Source organism: Oncorhynchus kisutch, unplaced genomic scaffold, assembly GCF_002021735.2.
Source record: "Oncorhynchus kisutch isolate 150728-3 unplaced genomic scaffold, Okis_V2 scaffold4027, whole genome shotgun sequence".
Taxonomy (NCBI): domain Eukaryota; kingdom Metazoa; phylum Chordata; class Actinopteri; order Salmoniformes; family Salmonidae; genus Oncorhynchus; species Oncorhynchus kisutch.
In genome coordinates this window covers 47501-69557 of record NW_022265972.1, presented here as the reverse complement: position 1 = coordinate 69557, position 22057 = coordinate 47501, and the positions used below count along the sequence as shown (strand labels likewise).

At 47.7% G+C, this 22057-nt stretch overlaps 1 protein-coding gene across 3 annotated transcripts in view; it reads right to left on the bottom strand.

Annotated features, from left to right (window-relative positions):
- Nucleotides 1–22057, bottom strand: part of LOC116353025 (Nance-Horan syndrome protein) — a 29615-nt gene that overhangs the window by 6631 nt on the left and 927 nt on the right. For 2 of the 3 annotated variants that reach the window (XR_004209531.1, XM_031821883.1), the window contains exons 1-12: nt 22037–22057; nt 11465–11601; nt 10825–10866; nt 9984–10028; nt 9475–9519; nt 7714–7906; nt 7117–7248; nt 6213–6910; nt 5577–5783; nt 5229–5336; nt 2294–4922; nt 732–861 (exon numbers count right to left, since the gene is read on the bottom strand). The exon at nt 22037–22057 is cut by the window's right edge and continues 927 nt beyond it. Coding sequence is in view for 2 of the 3 variants with exons in the window: in XM_031821883.1 (XP_031677743.1) it covers nt 732–861; nt 2294–4922; nt 5229–5336; nt 5577–5783; nt 6213–6910; nt 7117–7248; nt 7714–7906; nt 9475–9519; nt 9984–10028; nt 10825–10866; nt 11465–11530 (4295 nt within the window). In the remaining variant the exon portion in view is untranslated. Of the gene's footprint in view, nt 1–731; nt 862–2293; nt 4923–5228; nt 5337–5576; nt 5784–6212; nt 6911–7116; nt 7249–7713; nt 7907–8990; nt 9054–9474; nt 9520–9983; nt 10029–10824; nt 10867–11464; nt 11602–22036 lie in introns of all 3 variants that reach the window. The other variant, XM_031821884.1, reaches the window with a different exon arrangement.

Here is a 22057-nt window from a genome sequence, read left to right as displayed (position 1 = left end):
GATGGGTTTCTGCTGTGGTTCTAATGTCTGATGGGTTTCTGCTGTGGTTCTAATGTCTGATGGGTTTCTGCTGTGGTTCTAATGTCTGATGGGTTTCTGCTGTGGTTCTAATGTCTGATGGGTTTCTGCTGTGGTTCTAATGTCTGATGGGTTTCTGCTGTGGTTCTAATGTCTGATGGGTTTCTGCTGTGGTTCTAATGTCTGATGGGTTTCTGCTGTGGTTCTGATGTCTGATGGGTTTCTGCTGTGGTTCTAATGTCTGATGGGTTTCTGCTGTGGTTCTAATGTCTGGGTTTCTGCTGTGGTTCTAATGTCTGATGGGTTTCTGATGTGGTTCTGATGTCTGATGGGTTTCTGCTGTGGTTCTAATGTCTGATGGGTTTCTGCTGTGGTTCTAAGGTCTGATGGGTTTCTGCTGTGGTTCTGATGTCTGATGGGTTTCTGCTGTGGTTCTGATGTCTGATGGGTTTCTGCTGTGGTTCTGATGTCTGATGGGTTTCTGCTGTGGTTCTGATGTATGATGGGTTTCTGCTGTGGTTCTGATGTCTGATGCATTCAATGTGTGTTCTCTGTTTGTAATTTGCTGCAACCTTGGAAACAATTAACTTTTCTTTTGAACTGAAATGAAGATAGTGACAGATAAATGTAATGATAATATCGGTTATGACAAGTACAGCTATAACCCAGCGAGTCAAAAAGAATAGAGTTATTTGAAGTGAATTGAAAGTGACCTGTGGATCATGGCGAACAGATCTTCAGTAGTACGTGATTTGCTGGGCGACATGAAGACAACATCATCATCAGGTTTGGTTGTTTCGTCAGTCAGAGGAGAGAGGGAGTTATCACTGGGACTAGTAGACTCTGGGGGAAAAGGAACAGGAGGTTATAGGGAATACCATGCCAGTGATCTGATCACATTCCTTATAGGTCATTAAACCCGGCAGGGTAGCCTAGAGGTTAGAGCGTTGGACTAGTAACCGAAAGGTTGCAAGTTCAAATCCCTGAGCTGACAAGGTACAAATCTGTCGTTCTGCCCCTGAACAGGCAGTTAACCCACTAGGCCGTCATTGAAAATAAGAATTTGTTCTTAACTGACTTGCCTAGTTAAATAAAGGTAAAAAAAAGAGATGAGAGGACCAGAACAGAAGTGATCTGATCACATTCCTTATAGGTCATTAAACCCTCTAGAGATGAGAGGACCACAACAGAAGTGATCTGATCACATTCCTTATAGGTCATTAGACACTAGAGATGAGAGGACCACAACAGAAGTGATCTGATCACATTCCTTATAGGTCATTAAAGACTCTAGAGATGAGAGGACCACAACAGAAGTGATCTGATCACATTCCTTATAGGTCATTAAAGACTCTAGAGATGAGAGGACCAGAACAGAAGTGATCTGATCACATTCCTTATAGGTCATTAAAGACTCTAGAGATGAGAGGACCACAACAGAAGTGATCTGATCACATTCCTTATAGGTCATTAAAGACTCTAGAGATGAGAGGACCACAACAGAAGTGATCTGATCACATTCCTTATAGGTCATTAAACCCTCTAGAGATGAGAGGACCACAACAGAAGTGATCTGATCACATTCCTTATAGGTCATTAAAGACTCTAGAGATGAGAGGACCAGAACAGAAGTGATCTGATCACATTCCTTATAGGTCATTAAAGACTCTAGAGATGAGAGGACCACAACAGAAGTGATCTGATCACATTCCTTATAGGTCATTAAACCCTCTAGAGATGAGAAGACCAGAACAGTTGTGATCTGATCAGGGGATTATACTTTTACTTGAAGTCTCTTAAATTAATACATCAATTCAAAAACAATTAATTGTTAAAAAGTCTCAAAGTAAAATAAAGTTTTAAGTAAAGTACTAAAGCTGCAATATGTCACTTTTTGGGTGACCCGACAAAATTAACATAGAAATGTGTTTATATAGATCTGTCATTCTCATTGAAAGCAAAGTCTAAGAAGTCGTATATATCTGTTCTATGTGCTCTATTTCTACGCTTCCCATTTTTGCGTCTTTTACTTTTACTTGGTTTTGTACACCCGCTTCAAACAGCTGAGAATACAATATTTTTAGTTATGGAAAAGATATTTCACAGCGCTTTAGACGGTACAATGATTCACTAAACTATACTTGCTTGTTGTGACACATTAACTGAAATTAGGCGAACTGTTCGAATTTTTGCAACCAGGAAATGGCGGAGGGATTTCTGCATAACGCATAATATTTAAGTAAAGTACAAGTAAAATCTACCAATCCAGACTGACCTTTGCTGAAGTAGTCCTCTGTGTCCGGTGTGGTGGAGTCATCTCTGCTGTTATCCTGAGAGGCACTTCTGGTAGGAACCCCTGATGATGTCATCTCATAGCGGTCCTCTCCACTCCGACCTCTTAGATCTATCACATGGCTGATTGAGTAAGGGTGTGATGCTTCCACCGTTACACCGGGCACTTTGTCAGGACCGCTGCTTGGGCCCAAGTCCCACCTCTGGACCATTTGACTGTGACAGGAGTGTGTCTGTGACTGGCTGTGATAATGTGACTGGGACTGATATGAGTGGGACTCCTCTAGCGTCTCGTACGTCGGTGGTTCCCTTGGATGATCTCTTTGATGATATTCTCGATATTCTCTAATGAGGCCTTGACTGTGACTCATAACCCTTGATATCTCTCTATCGTGCTCTTCCTCATCCTCGTCTTCTTCATCCTCTATCCGTTCCCCTAGCACGTGGCACTCCGGGTGTGTAGTAGGAATCACGGGTTCCGGAGTTGGCGGTGGCGCTCGGTGCGTGGGTTCCTCAAGTTCCAAAGGTTCCAAAGGTTCCGTAGGGCGCGTCCGGAACGCCGTCATTGCCCAGAAGGTTCCGGGGCTGTAGCGGTCCTGCCGGTGCCTGGCCAGGCTCTCATAGGTCGGGGGGCCATCTGGGTGCTGCATGGGGGTGGGGTGGTGCTGGGGCTGGGGTACAGAGTGGTGGTGGTACTCCTGAGAAGGGTGGTGGGGGTCCTGGGTCGGTGGTGGTGGGGGTTTCTGGGCGATGGGTCTCCTGGGTGGCAGGGGCCTGGTGTTGGTGTCAGAGTGGGGGGTCACGATGGTTACACTGGGCATCTTGGGTCTGGTGGCAGGGGCCCCTGAAGCCTCGTGGGCCCATGCTTGTGGTGGTGGTGGTGGAGGCTCCTGGCCCTGAGCACCCTGAGCCTGGCCCCGGGCCTGGGGCTGAGAACCATTGGTGGCCCTGTGGCCGATGGAACGTAGCTGGACGGAGCGCAGCACAGTGGGGGTGATGGCCAGGGCCATGGGGTTGGCAGCAAGTGGGGCCTCTGGAGTCAGAGTGGATCCATTGATAAACCCAGAGGGGGCTGCACTAGCGTTAGCACTAGCACTAGCGTTAGCATTATAACTAGCGTTAGCACTAGCTTTAGCGTTAGCACTAGCTTTAGCATTAGTGTTAGCGGCTGCAGTGTTACACGCGGCGGCCCGGGCCTCTGCTGCTGCTGCTGCCCTCTGCTTGTTCTGGTGCAGCGTGTGCATGTGGGTCCGGTGGGCCAGAGTGGGTAACGGCCGGCTGCCATGGGCGCTGTGAAGAGAACTTAAGTCCAGCTGGGTGGGTGGAGCCGGGAAGTCATAGTCCTTCCTGGATGACGAGGAAGAGGAAGAGGAACAGGAAGAGGAGGACCCAGAGGCCGAGCTAGAGAACTGGGTCTGGGCCTGGTGCTGCAGCGAGGATAGAGAAGACTTCCTCTCGGGGACTTTGGGTTTCCGTTTCCCGCTGGTCGGAGAGAGCGGGCCGGGGAAGAACGCTAATGGGAAGGAAGACGTGGGCGTCTCGGATTGGCTGGAGTATCCGCTGGAGGGCGAGGCGAGGCCGGCCAGCTTCTCAGGAGAGCCCAGCTTGAAGTCTCCATCCCCAGGGGGAAGAGGAGGGGAGGTGGGCCTGGAGGAGCTGGAACCAGAGCCGGAGGAATGCATCAACGCCTGGGTCTCTCCCCCGGGAGAGGAGGAGCTGCCCACTGGCGACTTGATGCATTCAATAACAGTAGTACCCGTAGCAGTGCTGGAGTTGGACAAGGAGCCGTTGGGGTCCAGGTTATTTTGGGATTTCAAGTCGTTGAGGAACCAGAGGTCTGCATAGTCAGACTGAACGGCGCCCTCGTCCTTGAAGGAGTGAGTGTCAGTGGACCCGAACGAGGTGGGCTCCGTCATCTCCACAGTCCTGGGGCTCCTGGGGCTCCCCATCCCCCAGGCACCACCACCACCCACCGCCTCAGCCTCCAACCCAGGATTCTCCACCTCCCCCGGGCTGGCCATGTCCAGCTGCAGCCTCATCTCTCTGTCTCTGGAAGACATGGGCAGGTTCAGGGTCTGGGTCTGCCCACTACTATGAATCTTTGGTTGGTCCTGGTCGCCCTGCTCATCGCCCTGCTCATCACCTTGCTCATCGCCCTGCTCATCGCCCTGCTCAGGGGGGACGTTCTCTGGAGCACCAGCGCTACACGTCTCCTTCAGCGATGAGCTCCGTTTTGGTGGGGGTGGCTTGACCTTTGGTTTCTTCAGCGGACGACACGGCCTCCCTAGCGTCAGGGTGGCTCCCCTGTAGTCAGAGGACTGAGGAGGATACCCAGCCATGCCCTCTCCCTCACCAGGCGGAGCGCCCACAGTATTACCCTGGCCGCAGTCAGCGCCAGAGCCCACTGCTGCATAGTTGTACATGTAGCTCCTGTAACTCTGGCCCTGCATGGAGGATGAGTAGAAGCCCTGGGAGTCTGCTGCAGCAGTAGGGGGAGCTCGGTCTGAGAAGCCGTCGTAGCTGCTGATGCTGGTGAAGTCTATCCTGGTCTGGTCCCCCCTGGATGAACGCCTGGGGCTGAAGTCCTGACTACACAGCTGGTCCTGATCAGCCTAGAACAGGATAACATAACATTATATAAGATAAGAGGAGACAAGATAAGAGAAAAGAGGAGAGGAGAGGGTTAGAGGAGAGGAGAGGGTTAGAGGAGAGGAGAGGGTTAGAGGAGAGGAGAGGAGAGGAGAGGAGAGGAGAGGAGAGGAGAGGAGAGGAGAGGAGAGGAGAGGAGAGGAGAGGAGAGGAGAGGAGAGGAGAGGAGAGGAGAGGAGAGGAGAGGAGAGGAGAGGAGAGGAGAGGAGAGGAGAGGAGAGGAGAGGAGAGGAGAGAGAATAATCTATATTGCTAAATAGCAGTGGTACCTGGTCTTGAGGGTAGGTCCACTCTCCCTCGCTGGCAGTACTGACCCCTGCATCATCCAGCTGGTCAGTGGCTGAGAAGGTGAAGGAGCTGGACCTATGACCCTGGCCCTATAATAATAATGATAATAATTCATAATAATAATAAATCCGATTTATATAGCTATTTTCCAGTAGCTCAAAGTGCTTTACCTAGTTTAGTTAAGAAAATGTAGCTTAATTTTTATTTACAGCTAAAATATGAACTTCCTGTACAAAAGTCCCAACAAACAATACCGTGTCCAAGTCAATAAATAAAGTATTGAAGACAGGAAGTGAAAGGTAAGTAGGATCGTCAGGAGGGAAACTCACCTGCGGCTGATCCGAATGGTAGGGGTCGATGATAAAGCCGGTGAGGTCATCGATGGCGTGCTGCGCGGCGTTGAGCGACAGCTCCGAGTCACAGTGGGAGGAGCCGGTCAGAGGGGGGGATGCGGCGGGGGGGAGTGTCTCAGAGGTCTGGGAGGGGCATGTGGAACTGCTGCCACTCCAGTTACCACTGGACGACTGGTGGTCCTCCTTATAAGAATAATACATGTTATTTGTAGAGCACTTTTCATCACATGCAGAAAGCAGAAAGCTCTGCACATCATATAAGTAAGTCAGCCTTGTCCAAGCCAGAATGGCCCATTGGGCAGGAGTCTATCTCCGGTTTCTGTAGTGAGACAGTTTGATGTACAGTACACCCCCTGGACAGGACACTAGTCTATCTCCTGTTTCTGTAGTGAGACAGTTTGATGTACAGTACACCCCCTGGACAGGACACTAGTCTATCTCCTGTTTCTGTAGTGAGACAGTTTGATGTACAGTACACCCCCTGGACAGGACACTAGTCTATCTCCTGTTTCTGTAGTGAGACAGTTTGATGTACAGTACACCCCCTGGACAGGGCAAAAGAAGACAGAAGAGAAGATACACAGATAAGTGAAGATGGCAAGGAAGACGTACCTTGTGGTCTATCTGTCCTCTCAGCACCCCCGTAGTAGAGACAGAGTGGATGGGGCTGCTGAAGGTGTCTGAACTGGAGGAGATCTCACAGTTCCCCATGTCGACCTGACGGGGGAGGCGGGAGCGACCCCTCTCCATCCACATGTGTTCTGGACTCCCCCCGTCTCCTTGCTGTATCCTCTTCAGACTCCCCAGCTGCAGCTCTGGCATGGCCTGGTCATCCGTACTCTCCTCCTCGTCCTTTAACATCCTTGGCCCCGTTCCCGGGAGGAAGTCCTCCGTCTCGTATGGAGAGAGCTCCTCATCTTCGTCATCATCGTCGTCATCATCATCCTCATCTTCATCACTGTCGTCCTGGTCCTCGTCGCGTATGCGGCCGCCCTCGCGGGGGAGGCTGCGGGAGCGAAGGCGGGAGCCGGAGGCGGTGTACATGGCGGTGTCAGGGTGGTCGGGGAGCGAGGAGATGTTCCCGGTGGAGTGGGAGAGGGAGGCGGGGATACCCCCTTGGCCGCCACGCTGGGCACGTATACGTCTCCTGGACGGGGCGCCACCGCCACCGGTCAGGCAGTCGTCCGTCTGGCAGCCAGAGTCCTTGGTGTGTCCGCCTCGGAGGGACAGCTCCTCCTGACAGAGGGACAGGTGAGGGTTGGTGTGGACCACCACTGTCCTTTCCCTCGTCACTGGAGACTCATCAGAGTCTGAAGGGAAACAGGGGAGGCAGTAAGTCATCAATCAACATGGCAGGACAAATATGCATGTTTGTTTGTCTCCAGAAAATAGGATTAAACCTTTAAAGTGAAGAAACAGACGAGGACAACAACATTACAGTCAGTTGACTGAGTGGTTAATGACAGTACTTGGAGGTCAGGCACAGACAGACAGACAGTATAACAGACAGCTGTACCCATGTCCTGTTGAACTCGTCTGGGGATCCCGGTGATGGTCTTCCTCCTCCTCAGCTTCCTCCTCCTCTGCAGCACAGACTGGGAGTGTACCAGGGAGCAGCGCACACTAGCTTCCCTGTCGAACCCCACCCCTGTGGAGAGGAACACACGCAATGTACAACATTGATGCCATTTATTGTCCGTCAAGAGTAATGTCTTTCCACATCTCACAAATGACATTCCACACAGTTTACAAGTTACACACACTCACTAATACACAAACAACAGTTCATTAATAGATGAATTGATTCAAACAACAGAGAGACTAGAGACTAGAGAGAGAGAGAGAGAGAGAGAGAGGGAGAGATAGAGAGAGAGAGAGAGAGAGAGAGAGAGAGAGAGAGAGAGAGAGAGAGAGAGAGAGAGGGAGGGAGAGAGAGAGAGAGAGAGAGAGAGAGAGAGAGAGAGAGTGACATAATGTACAGAGTGAGAGAGAGAGAAAGGGAGAGAGAGAGAGAGAGAGAGAGAGAGAGAGAGAGAGAGAGAGAGAGAGAGAGAGCGATTGAGATAATATCAAACACATCCAGAGACAGACATTGGAGCTATGTCGTGTTTACCAGTGACGTTGATGGGGATGATGCACGAGGACACGACTGCTGGGTCACTCTTCATCCTCTCCTGAGGGGTGGGCAGAGGCAGGGCCTTGGACCAGTTGGTCTGCTTGTCCAGTGTGGAGGGGGGGTTGGGGATAGCACCAGTAGACCTGTGGCCCACTGCAGGCTCAGCATCAGGGTCAGTGGTAGTGGCAGCCTGAAGCAGACGGAGAGAGATACAGTCAGTTGGTGTTGTAGGGTTAGAGTAACACCTAGAAAAGTTACAAATGGTATACTTAATCAATAAGGCACAAGGGGGTGTGGTATGTGGCCAATATACCACGGCTAAGGGCTGTTCTTAGGCACAAACCCCCGAGGTTCCTTATTGATATTATAAACTGGTTACCAATGTAATTAGAGCAGTAAAAATAAATGTTTTGTCATACCCGTGGTATACAGTCTGATATACCACGGCTGTCAGCCAATCAGCATTCAGTGCTGGAACCAGCCAGGTTATAATATTCCCTATATACTGTACCACTATAGGACCAGAGCATCATGGCTCACTATATAGGGAATAGAGAACAAGGAGCCCTTTTCAACACATGCTTAGATGTATTGTTACAAAGGCCAACATACAAAGTACATTGTATTCAGGCAGTTACTTAACTCTTATGTTTAACACTTACAAGGCACAGACACAAAATGAGCAAAACATTTGAATTCCATTTCAGTAAATGTTCTGGAGGAAAGGGAAATGAAGAACAGGAAGATATCAAGATCAACACAGAGATCAACAGACAGCTCAAACGCTCAAAGTGACAAAGAACATGATTCCAGGAAAGTCCCAGAGTTCTGGATAGTGGTCAGAAGTTGAAAGGAGTGGAGAGGAGAATGATCATGTTTTGAAGACAGTAGACAGGAGCTAATGAGATGAAGACAGTTGAGATGTAGACAGTAGACAGGAGCTAATGAGATGACGACAGTAGACAGGAGCTAATGTGATGTAGACAGTAGACAGGAGCTAATGAGATGTAGACAGTAGACAGGAGCTAATGAGATGTAGACAGTAGACAGGAGCTAATGAGATGAAGACAGTAGACAGGAGCTAATGAGATGTAGACAGTAGACAGGAGCTAATGAGATGATGACAGTAGACAGGAGCTAATGAGATGCTAGAGGATGGAGGTTAGAACAGCAGGAAGGAGAGGTAGTAGTAGTAGTTCTATTTAGAACTAGTATAACAATTCATTTTGGGCCTGTAGATTTTAAACCACGAGGCTTGGAATGCAGACAAATACCTTTCTGGTCCATGGGGTGAAGAGGCAACATTCAGTGGGGGAGGGGGAGCGGGTACGGTCATACTATAAACACAAAACATGAAGAAAACAAAAATGATGACAACTTGATCGATGGGACAAAATGAAAACCATGGATGGGACTTAGAGACAAAGGTGAAATCATATTGAATGAAACATTAGACAGACAGGATGAAACATGGGGTCCCAGGTGCTGCGGACAGGGACACAAAACATGGTGAGTAACTTCTTGTGATGCTACGGAGATGAGTAAGTCAGGCATCCCTCTTCCCCGTTTAGACAAGGAAGTGATGGCATCATCGCATCCTACAAGAAAACGGAGTGAAAGAATTATATTCGTCTGTGAATGCTGAGAGGTGACCGTTTTCAGGATTCCTCAGGACAGAGAGCTGTTATGAACTGTTATTAGAGTGGCGTTAGCAGGACTCTAGAGGGGTCATCTTGTAATGAACGCCATCCCATTTACCTTTCTCTGTATAGTGTGACAGTGACCCTCCCTTCCAGGTCTCTCCTGCAGCGTTAAAGGAAGATATGCAGCACGATGAGTCATAACGCTAAACATTCTTATGTGCAATACAATCATACCCCCCCCCCCCCCCTCTCAGCATGCAAACTCACTGGGATGGAAAACACGTGATAAAAACATGCGATGATATCAGGTAGCCTAGCGGTTAGAGAGACGAGCAGGCAACTGGAGGGTTGACAGATCAAATCCCGGGTCTGACGGGGAAAATCTTGTGGGAAGTGATCAAATCTTAAGATGCCATTGCCTGCCGTTGTGCCCTTGAGCAAGGCACTTAACCCCTACAACGACAGCTCCCAGAGAGGCAGCTCCCTGCACCTCTCCAAAACTTGTTTATGTGTCTTTCGGAGGGGTTGGGTGAAGAAGTCAAATTTCGGGTTGGACCTTGAGGGCAATTGACCGATAAAGTGATCTGAATGTAGATATATGTGTTCTGATGTCTTTTCTGTTACCTTTCTGTGTATTGTCTGGATGTCTGTCTCTCTCACGTGTCTCTCCTAGTGGAAGCCATGCAGCAGAGAGAGAGAGAGAGCACAACAAGCTGAAACCTACTAAGCTCACTGCACTGCACTGGTGACATCATCAACAATGGACACATGCTACTATATCATGTTTAAGAAGAAATTCAACTGTATTTTCATAGTTACAGTTACAGGACCACAATGTGAAAACACAGTAGACATCACACAGCACTTGTAGGTTGACAACACACACCACTTGTAGGTTGACATCACACACCACTTGTAGGTTGACATCACACACCACTTGTAGGTTGATAACACACAGCACTTGTAGGTTGACAACACACACCACTTGTAGGTTGACATCACACACCACTTGTAGGTTGACAACACACAGCACTTATAGGTTGACAACACACACCACTTGTAGGTTGACAACACACAGCACTTATAGGTTGACAACACACAGCACTTATAGGTTGACAACACACAGCACTTATAGGTTGACAACACACACCACTTGTAGGTTGACAACACACAGCACTTATAGGTTGACATCACACACCACTTGTAGGTTGACATCACACACCACTTGTAGGTTGACATCACACACCACTTGTAGGTTGACATCACACACCACTTGTAGGTTGACATCACACACCACTTGTAGGTTGACATCACACACCACTTGTAGGTTGACATCACACACCACTTGTAGGTTGACAACACACACCACTTGTAGGTTGACATCACACACCACTTGTAGGTTGACATCACACACCACTTGTAGGTTGACATCACACAACAGGCACTACACTATGTGATAGTTTACCTTCCGCAGTTGATATTCTATCTCTCTGTCTGGTCTCGCCTGCTGCTTGTCAATAAAACAAACAAATACAGATTAGCTGCTATATCAGTCAAGTCATTTCAGGACTTCTCCTCAGGACATTGATTAGTTGCTATATCTGTCAAGTCATTTCAGGACTTCTCCTCAGGACATTGATTAGCTGCTATATCAGTCAAGTCATTTCAGGACTTCTCCTCAGGACATTGATTAGTTGCTATATCTGTCAAGTCATTTCAGGACTTCTCCTCAGGACATTGATTAGTTGCTATATCAGTCAAGTCATTTCAGGACTTCTCCTCAGGACATTGATTAGTTGCTATATCTGTCAAGTCATTTCAGGACTTCTCCTCAGGACATTGATTAGCTGCTATATCTGTCAAGTCATTTCAGCACTTCTCCTCAGGACATTGATTAGTTGCTATATCAGTCAAGTCATTTCAGGACTTCTCCTCAGGACATTGATTAGTTGCTATATCAGTCAAGTCATTTCAGGACTTCTCCTCAGGACATTGATTAGCTGCTATATCAGTCAAGTCATTTCAGGACTATTGATTAGCTGTTGTATCAGGTGTGCTTGTATAGCGCATGAGCAAAGCCTGTACAGACATGTGTATCCCCTTACCGCGCGGCTGTGCCTGCCCCTCTGCTCGTGCCGTCTGAGGGTGCGTGGGGAAGGGAGGGTGGGCATTGGAGGAGCCCCAGAGATGGAGATGGTCACTCTGCGCTCGCGGCTGTTCGACCGTTGACGTTGCTGTTGGTCTGTAAACCATGAGGAAAATACTGAGGTCAGATTCTGACAGGGTCTCGCTACATTAGATACCATGAGGGAAATACTGAGGTCAGATTCTGACAGGGTCTCGCTACATTAGATGACTGTATTCACTAGCAGTCACCATGTTGTGACTGTATTCACTATCAGTCACCATGTTGTGACTGTATTCACTAGCAGTCACCATGTTGTGACTGTATTCACTAGCGGTCACCATGTTGTGACTGTATTCACTAGCGGTCATCATGTTGTGACTGTATTCACTAGCAGTCACCATGCTGTAACTGTATTCACTATCGGTCACCATGTTGTGACTGTATTCACTATCGGTCACCATGTTGTGACTGTATTCACTAGCGGTCACCATGTTGTGACTGTATTCACTAGCGGTCACCATGTTGTGACTGTATTCACTAGCGGTCACCATGTTGTGACTGTATTCACTAGCAGTCACCATGTTGTGACTGTATTCACTAGCAGTCACCATGTTGTGACTGTATTCACTAGCGGTCACCATGTTGTGACTGTATTCACTAGCGGTCACCATGTTGTGACTGTATTAACTACCGGTCACCATGTTGTGACTGTATTCACTAGCGGTCACCATGTTGTGACTGTATTCACTAGCAGTCACCATGTTGTGACTGTATTCACTAGCAGTCACCATGTTGTGACTGTATTCACTAGCAGTCACCATGTTGTGTTGCAGCTTTAACAGCCACTGGCTCCTCACTGAGATGATGTCAATCAAGAGTTTTCTAGAACCCAGACCAGCAGGTGTTCACAGTACTAACACTAGGTGGCACCACATATGAGGGATTGCTGATGGACTTCACAACAACCCTGGTTCAAACTGTTGTTAGGTAGAGTGTATGGTTTATGGTGTGTGTGCTTGTGTGCTTTGGTTCCCAAGCTCTGTGTAGGGCTCAGAAGCTCTGCTTGGTATTTCTGTGTTAGGTGTTAGGTGGTGTATGTTGGGTGTTAGGAGGTGTGTGTTAGGTGGTGTGTGTTAAGTGTTAGGTGGTGTGTGTTAGGTGGTGTGTGTTAGGTGGTGTATGTTAGGTGGTGTGTGTTAGGGGGTGTATGTTAGGTGTTAGGTGGAGTATGTTGGGTGTTAGGAGGTGTGTGTTAAGTGGTGTCTGTTAGGTGATGTGTGTTAGGGGGTGTGTGTTAGGTGTTAGGTGTTGTGTGTTAGGTGGTGTGTGTTAGGTGTTAGGTGGTGTGTGTTAGGGGGTGTCTGTTAGGGTGTGTGTGTTAAGTGGTGTATGTTAGGTGTTAGGTGGTGTGTGTTAAGTGGTGTCTGTTAGGTGATGTGTGTTAGGGGGTGTGTGTTAGGTGTTAGGTGTTGTGTGTTAGGTGGTGTGTGTTAAGTGTTAGGTGGTGTATGTTAGGTGGTGTGTGTTAGGGGGTGTGTGTTAGGTGTTAGGTGGTGTGTGTTAGGGGGTGTGTGTTAAGTGGTGTATGTTAGGTGTTAGGTGGTGTATGCTAGGCGTTGTGTGTTGGGTGGTGTATGTTAGGTGTTGTATGTTAGGTGGTGTATGCTAGGCGTTGTGTGTTGGGTGGTGTATGTTAGGTGGTGTATGTTAGGTGGTGTATGTTAGGTGTTGTGTGTTAGGTGGTGTATGTTAGGTGGTGTATGTTAGGTGTTGTGTGTTAGGTGGTGTATGTTAGGTGGTCTGTGGTGTATGTTAGGTGTTGTGTGTTAGGTGGTGTGTGTTAAGTGGTCTGTGGTGTATGTTAGGTGTTAGGTGGTGTGTGTTAAGTGGTGTGTGGTGTATGTAGGTGGTGTATGCTAAGTGTTGTAGGTGTATGTAGGTGGTGTGTGTTAGGTGTTAGGTGGTGTGTGTTAGGTGGTGTGTGTTAGGGGGTGTCTGTTAGGGGGTGTGTGTTAAGTGGTGTATGTTAGGTTAGAGGTGGTGTGTGTTAAGTGAGGTGTGTTAGGTGTTAGGTGGTGTGTGTTAGGTGGTGTATGTTAGGTGGTGTGTGTTAGGGGGTGTCTGTTAGGGTGTGTGTGTTAAGTGGTGTATGTTAGGTGTTAGGTGGTGTGTGTTAAGTGGTGTATGTTAGGTGGTGTGTGTTAAGTGTTAGGTGGTGTGTGTTAGGTGGTGTGTGTTAGGTGGTGTGTGTTAGGTGGTGTATGTTAGGTGGTGTGTGTTAGGGGGTGTATGTTAGGTGTTAGGTGGTGTATGTTGGGTGTTAGGAGGTGTGTGTTAAGTGGTGTCTGTTAGGTGATGTGTGTAAGGGGGTGTGTGTTAGGTGTTAGGTGTTGTGTGTTAGGTGGTGTGTGTTAGGTGTTAGGTGGTGTGTGTTAGGTGGTGTCTGTTAGGGTGTGTGTGTTAAGTGGTGTATGTTAGGTGTTAGGTGGTGTGTGTTAAGTGGTGTGTGTTAGGTGTTAAGTGTTGTGTGTTATGTGGTGTTTGTTAGGTGGTGTGTGTTAGGGGGTGTCTGTTAGGGTGTGTGTGTTAAGTGGTGTATGTTAGGTGTTAGGTGGTGTGTGTTAAGTGGTGTCTGTTAGGTGAGGTGTGTTAGGGGGTGTGTGTTAGGTGTTAGTGTTGTGTGTTAGGTGGTGTGTGTTAAGTGTTAGGTGGTGTATGTTAGGTGGTGTATGTTAGGTGGTGTGTGTTAAGTGGTGTATGTTAGGTGTTAGGTGGTGTGTGTTAGGTGGTGTATGCTAGGCGTTGTGTGTTGGGTGGTGTATGTTAGGTGTTGTATGTTAGGTGGTGTATGCTAGGCGTTGTGTGTTGGGTGGTGTATGTTAGGTGGTGTATGTTAGGTGGTGTATGTTAGGTGTTGTGTGTTAGGTGGTGTATGTTAGGTGGTGTGTGTTAAGTGGTCTGTGGTGTATGTTAGGTGTTGTGTGTTAGGTGGTGTGTGTTAAGTGGTCTGTGGTGTATGTTAGGTGTTAGGTGGTGTGTGTTAAGTGGTGTGTGGTGTATGTAGGTGGTGTATGCTAAGTGTTGTAGGTGTATGTAGGTGGTGTGTGTTAGGTGTTAGGTGGTGTGTGTTAGGTGGTGTGTGTTAGGGGGTGTCTGTTAGGGTGTGTGTGTTAAGTGGTGTATGTTAGGTGTTAGGTAGTGTGTGTTAAGTGGTGTGTGTTAGGTGTTAGGTGGTGTGTGTTAGGTGGTGTATGTTAGGTGGTGTGTGTTAGGGGGTGTCTGTTAGGGTGTGTGTGTTAAGTGGTGTATGTTAGGTGTTAGGTGGTGTGTGTTAAGTGGTGTCTGTTAGGTGATGTGTGTTAGGGGGTGTGTGTTAGGTGTTAGGTGTTGTGTGTTAGGTGGTGTGTGTTAGGTGTTAGGTGGTGTGTGTTAAGTGGTGTCTGTTAGGTGATGTGTGTTAGGGGGTGTGTGTTAGGTGTTAGGTGTTGTGTGTTAGGTGGTGTGTGTTAGGTGTTAGGTGGTGTCTGTTAGGTGATGTGTGTTAGGGGGTGTGTGTTAGGTGTTAGGTGTTGTGTGTTAGGTGGTGTATGTTAGGTGTTAGGTGGTGTGTGTTAAGTGGTGTGTGTTAGGTGTTAGGTGGTGTGTGTTAGGGGGTGTGTGTTAGGTGGTGTATGCTAGGTGTTTGGTGGTGTGTGTTAAGTGTTAGGTGGTGTATGTTAAGTGTTAGGTGGTGTGTGTTAGGTGGTGTATGTTAGGTGGTGTGTGTTAGGGGGTGTCTGTTAGGGTGTGTGTGTTAAGTGGTGTATGTTAGGTGTTAGGTGGTGTGTGTTAGGTGGTGTCTGTTAGGGTGTGTGTGTTAAGTGGTGTATGTTAGGTGTTAGGTGTTGTGTGTTATGTGGTGTTTGTTAGGTGGTGTGTGTTAGGGGGTGTCTGTTAGGGTGTGTGTGTTAAGTGGTGTATGTTAGGTGTTAGGTGGTGTGTGTTAAGTGGTGTCTGTTAGGTGATGTGTGTTAGGGGGTGTGTGTTAGGTGTTAGGTGTTGTGTGTTAGGTGGTGTGTGTTAAGTGTTAGGTGGTGTATGTTAGGTGGTGTGTGTTAGGGGGTGTGTGTTAGGTGTTAGGTGGTGTGTGTTAGGGGGTGTGTGTTAAGTGGTGTATGTTAGGTGTTAGGTGGTGTATGCTAGGCGTTGTGTGTTGGGTGGTGTATGTTAGGTGTTGTATGTTAGGTGGTGTATGCTAGGCGTTGTGTGTTGGGTGGTGTATGTTAGGTGGTGTATGTTAGGTGGTGTATGTTAGGTGGTGTGTGTTAGGTGGTGTATGTTAGGTGGTGTGTGTTAAGTGGTCTGTGGTGTATGTTAGGTGTTGTGTGTTAGGTGGTGTGTGTTAAGTGGTCTGTGGTGTATGTTAGGTGTTAGGTGGTGTGTGTTAAGTGGTGTATGCTAGGCGTTGTGTGTTGGGTGGTGTGTGTTAAGTGGTGCGTGATGTATGTTAGGTGTTAGGTGGCGTATGCTAGGTGTTGTATGTTAGGTGGTGTGTGTTGGTGTGTGTTAGGTGGTGTATGTTAGGTGGTGTGTGTTAAGTGCTGTGTGTTAGGTGTTAGGTGGTGTGTGTTAGGGGGTGTGTGTTAGGTATGTTAGGTGTTGTATGCTAGGTGTTAGGTGGTGTATGTTCAGTGTTAAGTGGTGTATGTTAGGTGGTGTGTGTTAGGTGGTGTATGCTAGGTGTTAGGTGGTGTGTGTTAAGTGTTAGGTGGTGTATGCTAGGTGTTAGGTGGTGTATGCTAGGTGTTAGGTGGTGTATGCTAGGTGTTAGGTGGTGTGTGTTAGGTGGTGTATGTTCAGTGTTAGGTGGTGTATGTTCAGTGTTAGGTGGTGTATGTTCAGTGTTAGGTGGTATATGTTAGGTGTAAGGCGGTGTATGTTAGGTTAGGTGGTGTATGTTAGGTGTTACGTGGTGTGTGTTAGGTGATGTGTGTTAGGTGGTGTATGTTAGGTGTTTGGTGGTGTATGCTAGGTGTTAGGTGGTGTATGTTAGGTGGTGTGTGTTAGGTGTTAGGTGGTGTATGCTAGGTGTTAGGTGGTGTGTGTTAAGTGTTAGGTGGTGTATGTTAGTTGGTGTGTGTTAGGGGGTGTGTGTTAGGTGTTAGGTGGTGTGTGTTAGGGTGTGTGCGTTAAGTGGTGTGTGTTAGGTGGTGTATGCTAGGCGTTGTGTGTTGGGTGGTGTATGTTAGGTGTTGTATGTTAGGTGGTGTATGCTAGACGTTGTGTGTTGGGTGGTGTATGTTAGGTGGTGTATGTTAGGTGGTGTATGTTAGGTGTTGTGTGTTAGGTGGTGTATGTTAGGTGGTGTGTGTTAGGTGGTGTGTGTTAAGTGGTCTGTGGTGTATGTTAGGTGTTGTGTGTTAGGTGGTGTGTGTTAAGTGGTCTGTGGTGTATGTTAGGTGTTAGGTGGTGTGTGTTAAGTGGTGTGTGGTGTATGTAGGTGGTGTATGCTAGGTGTTAGGTGGTGTATGTAGGTGGTGTATGCTAGGTGTTAGGTGGTGTATGTTAGGGGGTGTGTGTTAGGTGGTGTATGCTAGGCGTTGTGTGTTGGGTGGTGTGTGTTAAGTGGTGTGTGGTGTATGTTAGGTGTTAGGTGGCGTATGCTAGGTGTTGTATGTTAGGTGGTGTGTGTTGGTGTGTGTTAGGTGGTGTATGTTAGGTGGTGTGTGTTAAGTGCTGTGTGTTAGGTGTTAGGTGGTGTGTGTTAGGGGGTGTGTGTTAGGTATGTTAGGTGTTAGGTGGTGTATGCTAGGTGTTACATGGTGTATGCTAGGTGTTAGGTGGTGTATGCCAGGTGTTAGGTGGTGTGTGTTAGGTGGTGTATGTTCAGTGTTAGGTGGTGTATGTTCGGTGTTAGGTGGTGTATGTTAGGTTAGGTGGTGTATGCTAGGTGTTACGTGGTGTGTGTTAGGCAATGTGTGTTAGGTGGTGTATGTTAGGTGTTTGGTGGTGTATGCAAGGTGTTAGGTGGTGTATGTTCGGTGTTAAGTGGCGTATGTTAGGCGGTGTATGTTAGGCGTTAGGTGGCGTATGTTAGGTGGTGTATGTTAGGTGGTGTATGCTAGGTGTGAGGTGGTGTATGCCAGGTGGTGTGTGTTAGGTGTTAGGTGGTGTATGCTAGGTGGTGTATGCTAGGTGGTGTATGTTAGGTGGTGTATGTTAGGTCGTGTATGTTAGGTCGTGTATGTTAGGTCGTGTATGTTAGGTGTTAGGTGGCGTATGCTAGGTGTTAGGTGGTGTATGCTAGGTGGTTTATGTTAGGTGGTGTATGTTAGGTGTTTGGTGGTGTATGCTAGGTGTTAGGTGGTGTATGTTCGGTGTTAAGTGGTGTATGTTAGGTGGTGTGTGTTAGGTGTTAGGTGGTGTGTGTTAAGTGTTAGGTGGTGTATGTTAGGTGGTGTGTGTTAGGGGGGGTGTGTTAGGTGTTAGGTGGTGTGTGTTAGGGTGTGTGTGTTAAGTGGTGTATGTTAGGTGTTAGGTGGTGTGTGTTAGGTGGTGTATGTTAGGTGGTGTGTGTTAGGTGGTGTATGCTAGGCGTTGTGTGTTGGGTGGTGTATGTTAGGTGTTGTATGTTAGGTGGTGTATGCTAGGCGTTGTGTGTTGGGTGGTGTATGTTAGGTGGTGTATGTTAGGTGGTGTATGTTAGGTGTTGTGTGTTAGGTGGTGTATGTTAGGTGGTGTGTGTTAGGTGGTGTGTGTTAAGTGGTCTGTGGTGTATGTTAGGTGTTGTGTGTTAGGTGCTGTGTGTTAGGTGTTAGGTGGTGTATGCTAGGTGTTAGGTGGTGTGTGTTAAGTGTTAGGTGGTGTATGTTAGTTGGTGTGTGTTAGGGGGTGTGTGTTAGGTGTTAGGTGGTGTGTGTTAGGGTGTGTGCGTTAAGTGGTGTGTGTTAGGTGGTGTATGCTAGGCGTTGTGTGTTGGGTGGTGTATGTTAGGTGTTGTATGTTAGGTGGTGTATGCTAGACGTTGTGTGTTGGGTGGTGTATGTTAGGTGGTGTATGTTAGGTGGTGTATGTTAGGTGTTGTGTGTTAGGTGGTGTATGTTAGGTGGTGTGTGTTAGGTGGTGTGTGTTAAGTGGTCTGTGGTGTATGTTAGGTGTTGTGTGTTAGGTGGTGTGTGTTAAGTGGTCTGTGGTGTATGTTAGGTGTTAGGTGGTGTGTGTTAAGTGGTGTGTGGTGTATGTAGGTGGTGTATGCTAGGTGTTAGGTGGTGTATGTAGGTGGTGTATGCTAGGTGTTAGGTGGTGTATGTTAGGGGGTGTGTGTTAGGTGGTGTATGCTAGGCGTTGTGTGTTGGGTGGTGTGTGTTAAGTGGTGTGTGGTGTATGTTAGGTGTTAGGTGGCGTATGCTAGGTGTTGTATGTTAGGTGGTGTGTGTTGGTGTGTGTTAGGTGGTGTATGTTAGGTGGTGTGTGTTAAGTGCTGTGTGTTAGGTGTTAGGTGGTGTGTGTTAGGGGGTGTGTGTTAGGTATGTTAGGTGTTAGGTGGTGTATGCTAGGTGTTACATGGTGTATGCTAGGTGTTAGGTGGTGTATGCCAGGTGTTAGGTGGTGTGTGTTAGGTGGTGTATGTTCAGTGTTAGGTGGTGTATGTTCGGTGTTAGGTGGTGTATGTTAGGTTAGGTGGTGTATGCTAGGTGTTACGTGGTGTGTGTTAGGCAATGTGTGTTAGGTGGTGTATGTTAGGTGTTTGGTGGTGTATGCAAGGTGTTAGGTGGTGTATGTTCGGTGTTAAGTGGCGTATGTTAGGCGGTGTATGTTAGGCGTTAGGTGGCGTATGTTAGGTGGTGTATGTTAGGTGGTGTATGCTAGGTGTGAGGTGGTGTATGCCAGGTGGTGTGTGTTAGGTGTTAGGTGGTGTATGCTAGGTGGTGTATGCTAGGTGGTGTATGTTAGGTGGTGTATGTTAGGTCGTGTATGTTAGGTCGTGTATGTTAGGTCGTGTATGTTAGGTGTTAGGTGGCGTATGCTAGGTGTTAGGTGGTGTATGCTAGGTGGTTTATGTTAGGTGGTGTATGTTAGGTGTTTGGTGGTGTATGCTAGGTGTTAGGTGGTGTATGTTCGGTGTTAAGTGGTGTATGTTAGGTGGTGTGTGTTAGGTGTTAGGTGGTGTGTGTTAAGTGTTAGGTGGTGTATGTTAGGTGGTGTGTGTTAGGGGGGGTGTGTTAGGTGTTAGGTGGTGTGTGTTAGGGTGTGTGTGTTAAGTGGTGTATGTTAGGTGTTAGGTGGTGTGTGTTAGGTGGTGTATGTTAGGTGGTGTGTGTTAGGTGGTGTATGCTAGGCGTTGTGTGTTGGGTGGTGTATGTTAGGTGTTGTATGTTAGGTGGTGTATGCTAGGCGTTGTGTGTTGGGTGGTGTATGTTAGGTGGTGTATGTTAGGTGGTGTATGTTAGGTGTTGTGTGTTAGGTGGTGTATGTTAGGTGGTGTGTGTTAGGTGGTGTGTGTTAAGTGGTCTGTGGTGTATGTTAGGTGTTGTGTGTTAGGTGGTGTGTGTTAAGTGGTCTGTGGTGTATGTTAGGTGTTAGGTGGTGTGTGTTAAGTGGTGTGTGGTGTATGTAGGCGGTGTATGCTAGGTGTTAGGTGGTGTATGTTAGGGGGTGTGTGTTAGGTGGTGTATGCTAGGCGTTGTGTGTTGGGTGGTGTGTGTTAAGTGGTGTGTGGTGTATGTTAGGTGTTAGGTGGCGTATGCTAGGTGTTGTATGTTAGGTGGTGTGTGTTGGTGTGTGTTAGGTGGTGTATGTTAGGTGGTGTATGTTAGGTGGTGTGTGTTAAGTGCTGTGTGTTAGGTGTTAGGTGGTGTGTGTTAGGGGGTGTGTGTTAGGTATGTTAGGTGTTAGGTGGTGTATGCTAGGTGTTACATGGTGTGTGTTAGGTGTTAGGTGATGTGTGTTAGGTGTATGTTAGGCATTAGGTGGTGTATGTTAGGTGTTAGGTGGTGTATGCTAGGTGTTACATGGTGTATGCTAGGTGTTAGGTGGTGTATGCTAGGTGTTAGGTGGTGTGTGTTAGGTGGTGTATGTTCAGTGTTAGGTGGTGTATGTTCGGTGTTAGGTGGTGTATGTTAGGTTAGGTGGTGTATGCTAGGTGTTACGTGGTGTGTGTTAGGTGATGTGTGTTAGGTGGTGTATGTTAGGTGTTTGGTGGTGTATGCTAGGTGTTAGGTGGTGTATGTTCGGTGTTAAGTGGTGTATGTTAGGTGGTGTGTGGTAGGTGTTAGGTGGTGTATGCTAGGTGTTAGGTGGTGTATGTTCGGTGTTAAGTGGCGTATGTTAGGTGGTGTATGTTAGGCGTTAGGTGGTGTATGTTAGGTGGTGTATGTTAGGTGGTGTATGCTAGGTGTTAGGTGGTGTATGCTAGGTGGTGTGTGTTAGGTGGTGTATTCTAGGTGGTGTATGCTAGGTGGTGTATGTTAGGTGGTGTATGTTAGGTGGTGTATGTTAGGTCGTGTATGTTAGGTCGTGTATGTTAGGTGTTAGGTGGCGTATGCTAGGTGTTAGGTGGTGTATGCTAGGAGGTTTATGTTAGGTGGTGTATGTTAGGCGGTGTGTGTTAGGCGGTGTATGTTAGGTGTTAGGTGGTGTGTGTTAGGCGGTGTATGTTAGGTGTTAGGTGGCGTATGCTAGGTGGTTTATGTTAGGTGGTGTATGTTAGGCGGTGTGTGTTAGGCGGTGTATGTTAGGTGTTAGGTGGTGCATGTTAGGTCGTGTATGTTAGGTGTTAGGTGGCATATGCTAGGTGTTAGGTGGTGTATACTAGGTGGTTTATGTTAGGTGGTGTATGTTAGGCGGTGTGTGTTAGGCGGTGTATGTTAGGTGTTAGGTGGTGTGTGTTAGGCGGTGTATGTTAGGTGTTAGGTGGTGTATGCTAGGTGGTTTATGTTAGGTGGTGTATGTTAGGCGGTGTGTGTTAGGCGGTGTATGTTAGGTGTTAGGTGGTGCATGTTAGGTCGTGTATGTTAGGTGTTAGGTGGCGTATGCTAGGTGTTAGGTGGTGTATGCTAGGTGGTTTATGTTAGGTGTTAGGTGGTGTGTGTTAGGCGGTGTATGTTAGGTGTTAGGTGGTGCATGTTAGGTCGTGTATGTTAGGTGTTAGGTGGTGTGTGTTAGGCGGTGCATGTTAGGTGGTGTATGTTAGGTGTTAGGTGTTAGGCGGTGTATGTTAGGCGGTGTATGTTAGGTGTTAGGTGTTAGGTGGTGTATGTTAGGCGGTGTATGTTAGGTGGTGTATGTCAGGCGGTGTATGTTAGGCGGTGTATGTTAGGTGGTGTATGTTAGGCGGTGTGTGTTAGGCGGTGTATGTTAGGTGGTGTATGTTAGGCGGTGTGTGTTAGGCGGTGTATGTTAGGTGGTGTATGTTAGGCGGTGTGTGTTAGGCGGTGTGTGTTAGGCGGTGTATGTTAGGCGGTGTATGTTAGGTGGTGTATGTTAGGCGGTGTGTGTTAGGCGGTGTATGTTAGGTGTTAGGTGTTAGGCGGTGCATGTTATGCGGTGCATGTTAGGCGGTGTATGTCACCTCTGTGCAGGGCTCGCAGGC